Here is an 18,034-nt window from a genome sequence, read left to right on the forward strand (position 1 = left end):
TGGCCATGCTGTTCTTAACCAGATGTCCCCCTTGTAATCCTATTGTGGCCCTGCCCTACATCCAGGGGTCATGATCGAAAAATTTAGAATATACACTACCCCAGGATGCTTCCACATAAGTTTCAGCTTTTCTGGCCCAGTGGTTCTTGAGAAGAAGATTTTTAAAGATTTTCCTTATATATTTAAATGTAAAACTTGGATTCTCTATTGTGGCCCCGCCCTACCCCCGGAGGTCATGATTTGAACAATTTAGAATCTTTACTACCCCAGGATGCTTCCACATAAGTTTCAGCTTTTCTGGTACAGTGGTTCTTGAGAAGAAGATTTTTCAAGATTTTTCCAATATATTTCAATGTAAAACTTAGATTCCCTATTGTGGCCCCATCCTACCCCCGGGGGTCATGATTTGAACAATTTAGAATCTACACTACCCCAGGATGCTTCCACATTAGTTTCAACTTTTCTGACCCAGAGGTTCTTGATAAGAAGATTTTTCCTATATATTTCAATGTAAAACTTGGATTCCCTATTGTGGCCCAGCCCTTTCCCCCGGGGGTCATGATTTTAACAATTTAGAATCTACACTATCCCAGGATGGTTCCACGTAAGTTTCAGCTTTTTTGGCCAAGTGGTTCTTGAGAAGAAGATTTTTTAATGACCCACCCTATTTTTGTCTTTTCTTGATTATCTGCCCTTGTAAGAGGATTTAGCCCTTTATTTTAACAACTGTAACTCCCTTCACCCAAGGATACTTTGTACCAAGTTTGGTTAAAATTGGTCCAGTTTTTCTTGGGAAGATGAAAATGTGAAAAGTTTACAGACGGACGGATGGACAGACGGGCAGACGATGGACAACGGGTGATCAGAAAAGCTCATTTGAGCTTTTTGCTCAAGTGAGTTAAAAACATAGTGTAAAATCTTATTTTTTTTTGTCTCAGCAGTTTCAGAAATATTCTAACATCTTCACAAAGTCCAGATTTTATCATAACATTCCTCTTCACAATGTTTATGAATAGGATCAATTTCATAAAACCTTGGCATTGTGAAGATGTATAGGTTAACAAGTAGATGACAAAGACGTGTTTGGTCTTTTAAGGATTTTTAAAGACTTTAATTTATCCCCATGGTAGGCAAGGGGAAAAGGGTATTGCCTGGTGAACAGAAGATTTCGCAGGAAAAAAATATTTTGTGGCTAAGCAGAATTTTTGTGTGTAAAAGATGATACCGACAACACAATTTTTGAATAATATAACTTTTTATGAACTTTAAAATTGAGAAATACATTGTACATTATATCAGAGCAGGGGATTGCCCTTGTCTGTTAAATGTTAAATGCCTTCATTCTAAGATTGTATTTTTTCATTGGTGCTGTTCCTGCTGACCTGTTAACAATCTACAACATATCAACATATCTGAAGCTATTTCATGACTTCAAACTTTGGTTGTTTGGTGAAAATTGGATGAAAAGCATGACCTGCTGTGTCATATAAAACAATCAGATTATGGGTCGAAAAATTGGTGTAACCAGCAATATCGGTTGAGTTGGCAACTATGCACCCTATCCTCTTTGCTATGTCCCAATTTTCTCTCATTTGAACAAACTTAAATCCCCTCACCCAAGCTTAAGGTTGATTTAATTAAAGTCTTGTTGATTTTTTGTTTGTTTAACTTCCTTTCAAGAATTTTTCACTCATATTGAGACACCACCACTTGCCAGTGGAGAACTGCTTCGTTAAAATTGGTCCCCTATTTCATGATAAAAGTGTGAAAAGTTAATGTTCACACAGACAGATGGATGGACAAACTTAAATTTAAAAAGCTTACTTGAGCCCTTGAGCCTTTGGCTCGGGTAAACTAATAAAAAACAACTGGATCTTTACCTTAAATATTTTACCTTGGGAATAGAAGCAATCATTTAAGATATTCAACAAATGGCAGTTTGAGATTGGGATACAAGAAATTGAGAACACAGGTAAACAATAAATTGAAAATAAAAGGACAATTTTAAACAAATTTTAAACATATTGATTGAACAAAAAAATACACATTGGATGTGCTATATGAAAAGTTAGTAATCAGTGAGGTATTAGGGAGGGGGCATTTTAATATTTTCAGATTAAAAATCGCAAGAATGGACACATAAGCAGGCACAGATGCATGTTGGAGTAAATACAGTTCAATTAAGCTATTCAAACATACCTGCAGTAGGATCCAACAGCACATGGGTCACAATTGGTCTTGTTAAATTTACTCTGATAAAACCCTTTAGAACATAGGGTACATTGACTTGAGCCATTGGCTGCCGAGAAACTTCCTACAAATAAAATTTTTTACTTCATGTCTTCTGCTTCATAAATTGAAATAAACTAGGGTGTTCAAAGGAACGCATGTGTTGTCTGCTTTGTAGCTTCATTAAAGATGTAAATAAATCTAAGATTGGTCAGTTTTTTTCATTTACTTTAGCATGAAAGTTCATGCATTTGCCTGCAAAGAAAAAACAAGAGGCCCAAGGGCCTTAACGGTCACCTGAGTACAATACAACAATTTAGAGGATCCATAGAGTATTAAAATGAAATGAAAGGTGAAGCTTTGTTGCCCAAAAGCAAGAAAAATAGGGTGATCAGGATCAACAAAATAATTAGTCTACTATTCATTAACAGTTCATAAATTAGGTTCTAATCTGTTCCCCATTTATCACTATCACCATACAGTATATTAACAAACTATCAGTGCTTTTGTACTATTTTAATTCCTTGTTGACAGTTGTAATCTCTTACATTGGCCTTTCTTGGTCTTTGATGAACATTTAATAAGACAAGTTATTTTTGTCTCATTTTTATTTATCTATTACCTACAAGTCCACATGATCATTAAAACTATGAAAATACTTTTTGTATTATACAATAAAAATTCCTGCATAATTCTCTTATTCTATTAATTTTTCAAGTACATTATTTACAGTGATTAATTATCAAAAGTAAATGGCAAAGGGGAATAACTCCTCTCAGTAGAATGCAAATTAATTGAGCCCTGGCTAGGACCAGAACACTTGACCAAATGGTCCAGATGTTCAAAAATCTGGTAAAAATACCCTTCCTTATTACAACTTTTACACTTTTTGCCTCTGATATGCCCAAGTGCAGGGAAGATTTTTAAATAAATAATGCATTTTCACTACAGATTCACTATATTATCAATAGAGCCCCCCCCCCCCCCTTCACCACCGAGAAATTCCAGAGCCTCTCACTCTGGGACCAGAAGTTTCAAGTTTGCTCATCATAAGTAATCACTTTGTTTAACTGCTTAACATTAAGGAGCAGACAGGATGATTTAATAGAATTAATGCATTTTCACTACATTATCAACAGCCCCACCCTTATACCAGCACATCTGACCCAGGGGTCATGCAATTCACTACTCTGGAAGAAGCACTCTTGCTCATCATAACTATATACTTAGCTTCTTTGCTTTTTAACCAGAAGCAGAAAAGAATATTTTCAAAGAAATTTTGATTTTTCACTATATAATCAATGGAGCCCCCCCCTCCCCCCCTCGACCAGAACCCTTGACCCTGGGGCCATGAAATTCACAATTTTAGAAGAGGCATCCTTGCTTAATAACAATGTACTTAGTTTGTTTAAATAGTACCCAGGGGCAGAGAAGAAGATTTTCAAAGAAATAATTCACCTTCACTGTAGGAGCTACATAGCCCCACCCTAGCACCAGAACCCCTGTCCCTGGGGCCATGAATTTCAAAATTTTGGAAGAGGTGTCCTTGCTTATCATAACAATGTACTTAGTTTGTTTAAATAATACCCAGAAGCAGAGAAGAAGATTTTTAAAGCATTAATGCATTTTCACTATATAATAAATAGAGCCCCACCCTAACATCAGAACCCCTGACCCAGGGGCCATGAAATTCACAATTTTGGTAGAGTCGCTCTTGCTTATCATATCTATGTATTTAATTTGTTTAAATAATACCCAGGAGTAGAGAAAAAGATTTTCAAAGAAATAATGCACTTTCACTATATGATCTATATAGCCCCCCTCCCCCCCCCCCCCAGCACCAGAAACCCTTACCCTGGGGTCATGAATTTCACAATTTTGGTAGAGTCATTCTTGCTTATCATAACTATGTATTTAATTTGTTTCAATAATACCAAGGAGTAGAGAAGAAGATTTTTAAAGAAATAATGCACTTTCACTATATGATCTCTATACCCCCCCCCCCCCCAACTCCAGAACCCCTGAGCCTGGGGCCATGAATTTCACAATTTTGGTAGAGTCACCCTTGCTTATCATAACTCTGTATCTAATTTGTTTAAATAATACCAAGGAGTAGAGAAGAATATTTTCAAAGAAATAATGCACTTTCACTATACGATCTATATAGCCCCACCCTAGCACCAGAACCCCTGACCCTGGGGCCATGAATTTCACAATTTTGGTAGAGTCACCCTTGCTTATCATAACTATGTATTCAATTTGTTTAAATAATACCCAGGAGTAGAGAAGAAGATTTTCAAAGAAATAATGCACTTTCACTATATGATCTATATAGCCCCGCCCTAGCACCAGAACCCCTGACCCTGGGGCCATGAATTTCACAATTTTGGTAGAGGGCTCAATGCTTATTACAATCATGTCATCAGTTTGACTGCTTGATGTCCAGGAGTAAAGAAGAAGATTTTTAAAGATTGCATTAATTTTGATGGTCTTAGCCCCACCCCTCAGGCCCCAGGGGGGCAGGGACCATGAAATTCACAAATTTTGTTCCCCTTCACACATAGATGCCATATGCAAAAATTGGCTGAAATTGGTTCAGCGGTTTCAGAGAAGAAGCTGAAAATGTTCAAATGTTAACACACGACGCACGACGGACGACGACGGACGAAAACAGATAGCAATAGGTCACCTGAGTGACTCAGGTGACCTAAAAATCCATGGATAGTATAAAATGCAATAGAATCTAACAAACAAAGAAAAAATGTTTCCCTAACCCTCAATTGAATAATTAAATTGAAATTACAATTGAACTTGAGTAATTGAACACTGATATCTGGAATACCGTAGATTTTCGAAGTGATTTGGAAGTCCCCACCCCTTATTCTTTAAGTATTGTACCCTGGATATCTCGAACCCTCTGATATCTCGAAGTTTTATCTCGGTCCCACTGAGTTCAAGATAACGAGGTTTGACTGTGTTTGAAATAACTTTTTTCACTGTATTAATATGTGTTTCCAACAATCCTTCAAAAGAGATTAAAGTCAGTACAGTATCATGAGCTAAAGGTGTTTCCAACAGTCCTATAAATGAGATTTCAGTCTGTCTGTACTGCAATTGTCAGCCTACACGATCGATTTGAAATACCAATCCTGATGTATTCTCTTAGTATTTAATAGCGATTCTCTGTAACCACTTACACTTCTTTGCCATGCATGGTCACCGATATTGATGAAACTTTGCCTATTATTACAATCTGATGACAGAAACATATATCAAATAAAATTTCGTTGCTTTGTGTCTTAATTGCCATGGTAATAGCCAAAAAAGTTTTAAACCAGAAGTCTCTGCTGAGACTGTAGCTCTACTGGTTTGAACTTTGAAGAAAAAAGTAGCACTTGAACTTGAAACTTTGCAACAGCAATAAATAAAATAATGATCCTTGGTTTAGTCTCTTTTTGTGGCAAGATTTTTTGCAATCCTCAAAACTGTAAGTGGAGTAGCCTTTTAAAAGAATCTTACAGAAATTTTGATTTCAGTAACCATGGCAACATCATTCAACAAAATCAAAAAAAAAAAAAAAATAAATAAATAAAATAAAATAAAGACAACAAGAGCCAATGCTCACTAGCAATACCCCCGCTTTGAAGTGAATGTACATAAGTTCAGTTATGGACAGACACTAGGATGAACAAGAAGTTGACATCAGATTCGTACAAAAATGAATCCCACCATATTGCAGGCCTAAACAAAGAGTGTGCTAAAACTTCAAGCATCTGCAATTAGTAGTTGCTGAGAAAACTGCGACCAAAATTTGTTCTGTATTGTACAGAAAGACGCACGGATAAACAGGAAGTTGACATCAGATTCGTACAAAAATGAATCCCACGATTTGGCATGCCTAAACAAAAAATGTGCTAAAATTTCAAGCATCTGCAGTCAGTAGTTGCTGAGAAAACTGCGACCAAAATTTGTTATGTATGATACGGACAGATGCACGGATAAACAGGAAGTTGACATCTGATTCATACAAAAATGAATCCCACCATATGGCATGCCTAAACAAAGAATGGGATAAAATTTCCAGCATCTGCAATCATTAATTGCTGAGAAAACTGCAACCAAAATCTGTTATGTATGGTATGGACAGATGCATGGATAAAAAGGAAGTTGACATCAGATTCGTACAAAAATGAATCCCACCACATGGCATGCCTCAACAAAATGTGTGCTAAAATTTCAAGCATTTACTATGAGTAGTTGCTGAGAAAACTGTGAAGAAAAATTTGTTATGGACAGACAGACGGACAGACGGACAGATAGACAGACACACAAGGGTAAAACAGTATTATAATACCCCCCTCTCCTTTGGAGCGGGAGTATAATTACGTATCTTAGTGTAATCTAATTATGTGCCAAGTTATACTGAAATCAGATCAAAACTGTAGGGATAGTAACATTTTGAACGTTTTTCAAGGAAATTTCTATTTTAAGTAACCATGGCAACATCATTCATCGAAATCAAAAATCAATACACAGAATTATGTATCTTATTGTTGTCTGCTTGTGTGCTAAGTACGACTGAAATCAGACCAAAACTGTAGGAGAAGTCAGCATTTTGAAAGTTTTTCACAGAAATTTCTATTTTTAGTAACCATAGCAACACTGTTCATCGAAATCAAAAATCGATAAATAGAATTATGTACCTTAGTGTAGTCTACTTATGTGCCAAGTTATACAGTCCCTGAAACGTTCTACTTTCCCATTTTTCCGTTCGCTCACCGTTCATTCAGCGTGCGTTCACCGTTCGTTCAGCGTGCGTTCACTGTTCGCTCTCCGTTCACAGTTTTGCGTTCAGCATTCACTGTGCGCTCGCGTTCAGCGTTCATCTTGCGTTCAGCGTTCGCTCTCCGTTTGTTCACTTTGCGTTCACCCAGCGTTCACTTATCGTTCAGTCTTCAGTGTCATTCGGAACACCGAAGTTAAAGGACTTATCGTTTTGTTAGTATTTAGGATTTACACGATTTTTAATTTAATAATAAACATATCGTGTTTAAAGAATCATTATTTCATCCAAATTATCCACAATATTCTAACTTATTATTTTTTATTATTCAAATTTAGCTCCTAGGTTTTTATTACTTTACTCTGGAAAATGTTGTTAAAGTATGTACAGTACCTATGTACATATGTAGAACGATACTGAAAAATTAATTTAAATACAGGCAATCTACAGATACTTCAAGTACTGCAACATTTTGTTGTTATGTTAAAGACGACAAATCCTTCATGGAGATGTAATTACCCAAGACAATCAATTTACAAACTGCAGCAAAATTACGGAAATAATTATTTCTAACATTTTTTTTTCTCTTCAATTACTAAAGAAATAAATGATAGAACTAGTTCTGAGAATTATACATAGTACTTCGGATATCCAGGTAATTAAACATCTTTGGGGCAAATTAAATTGATAGTATGGTTAAAAAATATTTATATAAAATGTAATACACTACAGATTTTTTTTCTACTTTTAATGTATATAAACTTTATTGTTATAGAAAAAAACTTCTTCCTTCACAGTAACCTTATATGTTTGCCATTCGATATAATTAAGACCCCCCCTCCCCCCCCCCCTTTCCCAAATCGGTTACTTATTCAGTATTTCCCGTATATTTTAATAAACATTTGAAAAGAAGTTAATGTATTTTGTAGCACAAGAAAGTCAGTCTGAAAACATACATGCATCTTAAAATGTTATTAAACAGTAGTTGTTCAAAATATACACGTGTCGGCAGTGGTATGTCAAACTGGCAGGGAGTATGTTTCAAATGCAAGTACTAATTAACACCCAATGTATTTAACTTATTTATTTATTAATTTTAGAAATGTTGGAATCAAATCTAGAAATGATCAAAAAATGTTAAAACTTGTTGGAAATACTAGCACTTCGCCTTCGTTGTGACGAGACTTTCACACCTGCACAGTGTCGAATGATTTTGATTGACAGGACAAGCACGTGGACTTCGTGTGAACTTGAAGCAGGAAAATAAAAATCGATTATGACTGTCAAACAATTGGATTTGTTGATAAAAAAAAAGTTTTTTCACTGCCTGATCATGATATATATATAGAAAAAAATTAAGAATTTTCGTTCGATATAGGTTCATATTTGGTAAAGCCTGAAAAAGGGGGTGGGGGGCTAAAACGGAATATCTATATTTCTCTATCTCTCTCTCTCTCTCATTTCTCTGTTTAACCAAAACTATCACAGCATTTTACTTAAACATCAAGTTCTGAAGATTTAATTTATAAGAAAATATGAATATGCCTCTGTATTATCTTGACAGAGTATGATCACAGGGAAATGTCTACAGATACATGTACATGTAGAAATCTGCTCAATAAATCACCATAAAAATAGAAAATACACATAAATATACTATTGCATTCAAAATTTAAAATACTAGTGTATTGATGCAATACGTCCACGAAGTTTTGTAATTTTTTTTTTCATTATTTTACACGGAATCGCCTTGGCACGGAAATATATGTATGGATGTTATAACCGTTGTAATTTATTCTATCAGTCAAAAGTTTTCTCTTATTTGCAATGGTTTTCTATATCAAATAAGACTAAGCATATTTATTTTACAACTTAAATAATTTTATCTTTTATACTACAGCGTTCAGTAACAATTACAATGTTTTACAGCGATGAAAATCGTTCGTGTGATTAAATACTTGAATTTAAACACCATTCACGTAAGAAACTTAAAGGATCAGTGCACTTAAGCTATGAGAGTTGGATCCCGGTGCTTTGCCAATAATAAATTTCCGAAATTTATAAATTTTTTGAATCAGAATTATTAAACAATATCTTAAGAGCAGGGTTTGATATATTATATCACATAAAAATATTAAATAATGCCGAACGACAGTGGTTTTTGCGACAGGGGTCTAGCAGTTTTGTCACATTTCAATTGTTATTCATATGCATACCAGTTTTCAACGACATTGTTTACATCGAGCCGCAACTTGTCCATTCTTCTCATTTGCACAGACTGTGTATTTTGATTTAAACTTAAACATACCCAAAGGGAAATGTTGGAAAATTTGCGGCTCATATGTAATTTTCAAAAAAATTCTCCAAACTACGCTCGTGTTAGCTACTAAATTAACAGGTCACCGAGTGTCAACCTATTTTGACCTGTTTGATATTATAATCACTTTACTCACGTGACATTCCACTGTTCGATTTGCTTTCATTGTGTCTATCAATAGACTTCAGGGCTGTACACACGGATGTGTATTTATGTACAAAATCTGACTATGTATAGACTTTTAATACGGTGAATCCTAAGATTTTTCGAATCTTATAAAACTGTATTAAGAATAGGGCAATGCTCTATTTCTTAATACAAGTCTTAACTTACTTTTCATTTTTAAACCAATCAAAAGTACTCACATTGTGGTCATCCTATTTTTATCATAACCAAAAAAAAAAAAAAGCACGTGGTAAATAATGGTGGACTTTAGCAGTAAAAATATCGAAAAAACTCGTTGTTTTATGGGAAGAAGATCAAAAGGAGTAACTACATGTAATTGTAAAAGTTGCTCAAATGCAGCGTTATCTATTCTAAAGAAGTTTTTAATCTACTGGGGTCTTCTCTTTGCACCTCATCTAGCGATGCATTGTGTGCACCAAGTACATATACGAGTGTTCCGCCGCTGTTTCCATTACGATGAATTTTTTTTTTCAGTTTTATTGTAATGCTTAATACGATAACATATACTGCTAACAGAATGTCGTTTTCCATTATTGAGAGAGAGAGAGAGAGAAATATTGCGAGGGAAACACGTAGAAATCCCTAAGTCTATTAATCTAATAAAACATATAAACTGTGTACAGGAAAGTATTATAATACAAATATAATACTTGTATTATACAGTAACTACAAATCTCACCGTTTGTACCGGCCTGAACAGCTTCAAAATAATGAAGAATTTTGCGAAAATTTTATTAGGGTCTTAAAGTTTACCTTGTCTTCTTTCACTAAATTGTGTTTTTCGTTTGGTATTTTGAAGGAAATTCTGGTACTGCCAGTGCAAATCAAGTGCACGATTAGTATGTAGCTGTGTTAGCTCATGTCGCCTCTGTATTATGGTCTGCAGGTTACAGACACGTCCTTAAACACTAGTATCATACCTGACAATATTTGGATTGCCGAAATGAAAGAGATATTGAAGAAATAAGCGAGTGATTATCAATATAGTAACGTTGTAGAATTTTCATTGACCATGTTTTTAATCTGAAATATACTTGTTCCATCAATAAAATTTTAATTTAAATTATGTACAGATAGTTTGTATTTCTTGGAGTTTTCATGTTAACCTAGCGGCTAAAATTTTAAGTTAAAATTTTATATTTCATTTCCGAATGTTATTTATCTATACATGCATATAATAAAATATGTATCACCGTGAGTACTACATACATGTATAATTTGTTTCACTACACGTTTGTATTACTCTACGTACTATATGTACAGTGAATTACGATTAAATGTAGTGTGACATCGAAGTCATGTACATGTGAATCTTTCTTAAAACATACATTCATTCTTTGAATTGAAAAGCATTCAGCATATAAAACGAAAAATGATAAAGCTAAAGAAAAAAGAGGGGGCATTTTTTATCATATACGAAAACTTAAGATTGATCTAATTCGGTGCTAGGCATCAAACATATGGTTACGAATCATGAAAATGATCAATATGTATGGCCACGAATCATTTATTATTTGTGTGAATCATGAAACTACACAATCTTTCTCTCCCCCATTTAAGTTCATACTGTGGAATCAATCTGGAAATAATGTGCAAATGTTTACATTCCACTTCCATGCGATTTAAATATCTCCGCCCATTTGCGGGTACCTTAAATTCGAAAGTGGTCCAGTTCAAATTTCCGAAATATAAGGCTTATACATGTTCTTTTCAATGACGTTGTGTGGAATTATAGCAATATGTTTAATAAAAAATTCGAAGTATAAATATCAAAGCATATGTATGCACAATAATCATAGATTAATTTAGCAATATAGTCTAATTTAAGGCTTAAAATGGGTGGCCGAAAAGGCTCCAAATGACACTCTAAAGTGCACTCATTCTTTATAGTTTTACTTAATGTACACGTATCAATTTTCTTAAGACAATTTTCGAACATTTTTTAATTTATTTATTCATTCATTCATTCATTTATTTAATTATTATTTATTTATTTTTTGGCACCTGACCTTAGAATACAAAAGAATAGTTTCAATGCAAGGAAAAGATCAGAGACATTCCAAATAAATCGTTCATCTTGCGTTCACCGTTCGTTCACCGTTCACTTTGCGCTCGCGTTTGCACTCCGTTCGCGTTCTGCGTTTGCTCACCGTTCACCAACCGTTCACCAAGTCCCGTTCAGCGTTCACACATCGTTCACTCACCGTTCGCTCTGCGTTCGTTCAGCGTTCGCTCACCGTTCAAGTGGGAAAGTAGAACGTTTCAGAGACTGTATCGAAATCAGATCAAAACTGTAGGAGGAGTAGCGTTGTGAAAGTTTTTCACAGAAATTTCTATTTTTAGTAACCATGGCAACACCATTCATTAAAATCAAAAACCGATAATCAGAATTATGTATCTTAGTATAGTCTTCTTGTTTGCCAAGTTATACTGAAATCAGACTGAAACTGTAGGAGGAGTAGCGTTTTGAAAAATTGTTTACAGACGGACAGACAGACAGCTAGTCGGACGGACACCTTACTATCGCATAAGCTCTGACCAGTAGAGCTAAAAATGATATTTTCAGCTACTTTGAATCTTTATTAAGCCTTGATAAAGACTAAGAAAAACAAACAAACCATTCTCACAAAAACATGACACCTTGTTGCCACTTATGCTATAAAGAAACTACAGTGTATTTAGAATATATCTCTAAGTAAGTGGTAACCATGGGTACATTTGTAATACATTTTAAATGCTTAGAATAACTTTCATGGCTGTAACACAGTTTAACCATGCAAAATCTGTTGCTAAGATTGGGTTAATGCTACTATCTTGAGGAAAAACATGAAAATTCAAGACTGGCAAATATACATCCTTAGGACCTTGCAACATTGACAACATAAGAAAAATTGGGATTAATTTTACTTTGCAGTATAACCATGGAAACAACGTACCAGTTGTTTAAAGTTATTATTTTTTTTTTGGCTGCTTTAGGAATTTATTAATGTTTATGCTTGCATAAACAAAGTCTGTGTCGGCAATCAACCTCCATAATCTACGATTCCACCGTCCAAGTTCTAATCATAGTTTCTGTCTCTTGATTGGTCAATATAAATAGTCATCTATTGTTTTAGCCTCATTTGATCTGTGTACATGTTCTTCAGCCGCCTCTGCTAATATCGAGGATCACCTAATCAAAGTATTAGGTAGGTGGTCTTCAGATTCATACTGTAGATACATAAGAACACCATCAGCTGCTATCAGACGAGCACAACATGCTCTTACGGCAGAATAAGCATTCGAGACTACTAGGTCCCAGTACATATGGTTTCACTGAATTCATTTTTGCTAGGACTGTTCATTCTGAGCCTCATCATTTTATTGTTCCATGCCTGTTCACTTGCAAATGTTCTCTCCCTTCTTATTTTGGGGCAACTCAGCTATTCAATAATATTTCACATTACTTCATATCTGACTTTTAGGCATTTTTACATGTTGTACCTCATGCCAAAAAATTTTACCCCAAAATTCATATAGCATCTATGGGTGAAGGGGAACAGAAATTGAGAATTTCATGGTCCCTGCCCCCCTGGGGCCTGAGGGGTGGGGCTAAAACCACCAAAAATAATGCAATCTTTAAAAATCGTCTTCTTTACTCCTGCACATCAAGCAGTCAAACTGTTGGCATCATTGTAATAAGCATTGAGCCCTCTATCAAATTGTGAAATTCATGGCCCCAGGGTCAGGGGTTCTGGCCCCAGGGTGGGGCTACATAGATCATATAGTGAAAGTGCATTATTTCTTTGAAAATCTTCTTCTCTGCTCCTGGGTATTTAATAAAGTAACTAAGTACATAGTTCTGAAGAGCAAGAGTGCCTCTTCCAAAATTGTGAAATTCATGGCCCCAGGGTCAGGGGTTCTGGTGTTAGGGCAGGGCTCTATTGATTATATAGTGAAAATGCATTAATTCTTTGAAAATCCTCTTCTCTGCTCCTGGGTATTAAATAAAGCAACTAAGTACATAGTTATAATGAGCAAGAGTGCCTCTTGCAAAATTGTAAAATTCATGGCCCCAGGGTCAGAGGTTCTGGTGTAAGGGCGGGGCTCTATGATTATATAGTGAAAATGCATTAATTCTTTGAAAATCTTCTCCTCTGCTCCTGGGCATTAAGGTGATAAACTAAGTACATTGTTATGATGAGGAGGTGGGCCTCTTCCAGAATTGTGAAAGCCATGGCCTCTGGGTCAGGAGTTCTTGTGTTAGGGCAGGGCTCTATTGATTATATAGTGAAAATGCATTAATTCTTTGAAAATCTTCTTCTCTGCTCCTGGGTATTATTTAAACAACTAAGTGCATGGTTATGATGCATAAGGATGCCTTTTCAAAAATTGTGAATTTCATGGCCCCAGGGTGAGGGGTTCTGGTGTTAGGGTGGGGCTCTATTGATTATATAGTGAAAATGCATTGATTCTTTGAAAATTTTCTTCTCTGCTACTGGAGATTATTTAAACAAACTAAGTGCATGGTTATGATGCATAGGGATGCCTTATCAAAAATTGTGAATTTCATGGCCCCAGTGTCAGGGGTTCTGGTGTTAGGGCAGGGCTCTCTTGAATATATAGTGAAAATGCATTGAATCTTTGAAAATCTTCTTCTCTGCTACTGGAGATTATTTAAACAAACTAAGTGCATGGCTATGATGCATAGGGATGCCTTTTCAAAAATTGTGAATTTCATGGCCCCAGTGTCAGGGGTTCTGGTGTTAGGACAGGGCTCTCTTGAATATATAGTGAAAATGCATTGATTCTTTGAAAATCTTCTTCTCTGCTACTGGAGATTATTTAAACAAACTAAGTGCATGATTATGATAGGCAAGGATGCCTCTTCCAAAATTTTTAAATATATGGCCTAAGTTTTTGGGTTCTTGAAGGGGGGGGGGGGGCTCTATAGATTATATAGTGAAAAAGTATTGATTCTATTAATTAATCATTAATTAATCCTGTCTACTCCTCAGTGTTGAGCTGATAAATAAATTGCTTAGCTATGATGAAAATGGGAGCTTCGAACAGAATTTTTAAATCTTGTGGTCCTAGGGTCAGGGGTTCTGGCATAACGAGGGGGGGGGGGGGCTTTTGATAATATAGTGGAAAAGGGTTAATTCTTTGAAGTTCATAGTTATGATGATGAGGTTAACGCTTCTAAATTTGTAAGTTTCTTGACCCTTGGTCTTGGGTTCTGGTGTTAGGGTAAGGCTTTGTTGAATCTGTAGTGAAAATGCATTGTACCTGTGAAATTATTCTCTGCTTCTGGGCATATCGGAAGCAAACTGAGTAAAAGTTTAAATGATATAAGTAAGCGTATTTCTACCAGATTTTTGAACATCTGGACCATTTGTGTAAGCATTCTGGTCCTGGGCAGGGCTCTATTAATTTGTATTCTACTGAGAGAAGTTATTCCCCTTTTCCATTCACCTTTGATAATTAATCACTGTAAATAATGTATTTGAAAGGTTAATAGAATAAGATAATTATGCAAAAATGTTTATCATATAATTCAAAAAGTACTTTCTTAGTTTTAATAATCAGGTAGACCTGTAAGTAATAGATAAATAAAAATGGGACAAAAATAACTTATCTTATTAAAAATTCTTCAAAGACCATAAGAGAGGTCAATGCTAGAGGTCTTAATATGGGTTTAAAAATAGTACAGAAGAACTAATAGTTTGTTAATAGTCTGCATGGTGATAGTGTTAAGTGGGGGACAGATTAGAACTTAATTTATGAGTTGATACTGAATACTAGACTAATTATTTTGTTGATCCTGATCTTCCTACTTCTCTTGCTTTAGGGCAACAAAGCTTCATCTATCAGTGTATTTAACTTCTAAATTGTTGTATTATACTCAGGTGACCGTTAAGGCCCCTGCGCCTGTTGTTTCATTTTCGGCAATTTTTTTTAGGCCTACAGTATTAATTTTGGACTCATGTACTAGGAACATCATATTTTTAGCAGAATTGTCACACTGAATTAAAGGGAACCTTTTTTTAAGTGCGCATAATGCAACTTCCTGGATGGTGTGTAAGTTGTTTGTCAACATGTGAAATCCAAATGTATTTAGGGGTAGGTGTGTTTACTGTCAATTTTCTTTCTTTAAAGACACTGATGTCCCCGTATGGCAACTTATAGCAAAGGTTAAACTTTCTCAAGTGCAAATCAAATATGATGGTACCCAAAGTAAGGTCTTGTCTCCAGGAATACACCTGTGAAATATAAAACTCTAGCAGCAACCATTGAATAGTTATGGAAAAGGTTAAAGTTGTTCAAAAGTAAGTCAAAAGTAAGTCAAACATCAGGTCAAGGTCAAAATTAATGTGCCCAAGGAAAAACCTTCTCACAAGAAATACACATGTGAAATATGAAAGCTGTAGCACCAATCATTCAAGAGTTATGACCAAGGTATAAAAAATTCAAATGTAGGTCAAACTCCAAGGTCAAGGTCAAAGGGTCAAAGTTGTTGGTATCCAAAGGAAGGTCTTGTCACAAGGATTACATATGTGAAGTATGAAAGCCCTAGCACCAATTGCTCAAAGTTATGGCCAAGGTTAAAGTTTTTTAAAAGTAGGTCAAATTCCTAGGTCAAGGTCAATGAGTCAAAGTTGTCGATATCCAAAGAAAGGTCTTGTCACAAGGATTACACATGTGAAGTATAAAAGCCCTAGCACCAACCGTTTAAAAGTTTTAGATTCAAATTATGTCCCCAAGGGGTAGTGTGTGGACACAAAGATTGATTGTATGTTCTTTTACGTCCCATTCAAGAATTTTTCACTCATATAGAGACCATATACCGGTGAAGGGCTTCAAATTTTGACCTTTACTTGGCACTCAGGACCATTGAGCAGTGAGGGATCTTTATTGTGCCAACGCCTGCTGTGACACAGGACCTCGTTTTTTTTTTCTAAGGCCTCATCTGAAGGACCCGCAACTTTCACTTCAAATTGCCGAGCTCATGGCGAAGGAATAGTTGCGCTACCCATTTTTTATCGACTTAGGTAAGCCACGGCTGAGATTCAAGCTTCAATAGTTTTTGTCACTTGCCTAGTGCTACAATTCAGTACAAACAGACTTGGGATACAACGTGGCTATTTGCCACTTGTCACTAATTACAATAAGTCACCCTGGTTCTCTGTGATTCCTTGTTCAATTTGATAAAGTACGAAACAACTTTATCCAGTCCCTTGTCAACCATGACTCTACCAGTGACAATAACTCACCTGCTGTCAAACAGCTCACCAGTGTAAACATACTGTGTACAACTACAACTTTTGCTAAATATATAAATAATCTTTATGTAATCTTTTATAGTGCTTTCCAGGCAAGAATCTTACTTTGAGCATGCATTGCTCATTTAAGGTCAGACAACACGTTCCTTGAAAATACATAATTTTTTTCAAGATCTTGTCATTGAAGTATTGGTACTTAAACAAGTCTCCTCATAAAAAATCCAGGTACCTTACCAGGCATTTGGGCAAGATACCGGAGGGTGATATTTCTTATATAATCCTTACGGGTAATCTTTTGAATTGTCAATGTCACAATTTTTGGTGTATATATTTTTAAAAACATATTGAAAACAATTAAGAAATCACATAAGAAGACAATTATATATATAGATTTTTTTTTTTACATAATACCAAGAGATACAGAACACGTATTTGAGGAATGTGTCGTCTGACCTTAAACCAAACATTCATTTTTATTTTGTTTCTATATATATAACATTCTTTCTTGTATTCTCATTCAATCAAATAAACTTTTAATTAAAATATAAACAAGGATTTCTAAGGGGAATAACTCTCATTTGCTTCACCTATTTACAATTGTGTACTCTGTTTGCATCCTAGATACCTAGGAGCAAAGAAAAGGCACATTTACTTATAATTATATTTAATACATTTACATTAATATCATTGCATTTAGTTTGTTTACTTAGTACTCAGGGGCAAAGGATCAAATTTTCAAAGCATTAATACATTTTGCTAATTAATCAATAGAGCCCCACGCAAGCACAAGAACCCCTGACCCCTGACCCAGGGGCCATTAAATTCACAATTTTGGAAGAGGCACCCTTTTTCATCCTAACTATACATTTAGTTTGTTTGATTAATACTAAGGGGCAGTGGAGAAGATTTTCAAAGCATTAATTCATTTTCAGTATATAATAAATAAGCCCCCTCCCCCAAAGAACCCCTGACCCAGGGGCCATTAAATTCACAATTTAAGAAGAGGCACTCTTCCTCATCATAACTATGTACTTAGTTCATTGGCTTAATACCCAGGAGCAGAGGAGAAGATTTTTAAAGAATTAATGCATTTTTACTATATAATCATTAGAGCCCCACCCTAACACCAGAACCCCTGACCCAGGGGCCATGAAATTCACAATTTAGGGAGAGGTGTTCATCCTCATCATAACTTTGTACTTATTTCATCTGATTAAAACCCAGGAGCACAGAAGAAGATTTTCAAAGAATTAATGC

The 18,034-nt window shown here is 35.3% G+C and overlaps 1 protein-coding gene across 1 annotated transcript in view; it reads right to left on the bottom strand.

Annotated features, from left to right (window-relative positions):
* Positions 1–18,034, bottom strand: part of LOC133200994 (laminin subunit gamma-3-like) — a 159,231-nt gene that overhangs the window by 33,000 nt on the left and 108,197 nt on the right. The window contains exon 6 of the mRNA XM_061336800.1: positions 2,200–2,314. Coding sequence (XP_061192784.1) covers positions 2,200–2,314 — 115 coding nt within the window. The remainder of the gene's footprint in view (positions 1–2,199; positions 2,315–18,034) is intronic.

This window comes from Saccostrea echinata, unplaced genomic scaffold, assembly GCF_033153115.1.
Source record: "Saccostrea echinata isolate AGI-Se365-2 ecotype Australia unplaced genomic scaffold, CSIRO_AGI_Sech_v1 ptg000042l, whole genome shotgun sequence".
In the NCBI taxonomy this organism is placed as follows: domain Eukaryota; kingdom Metazoa; phylum Mollusca; class Bivalvia; order Ostreida; family Ostreidae; genus Saccostrea; species Saccostrea echinata.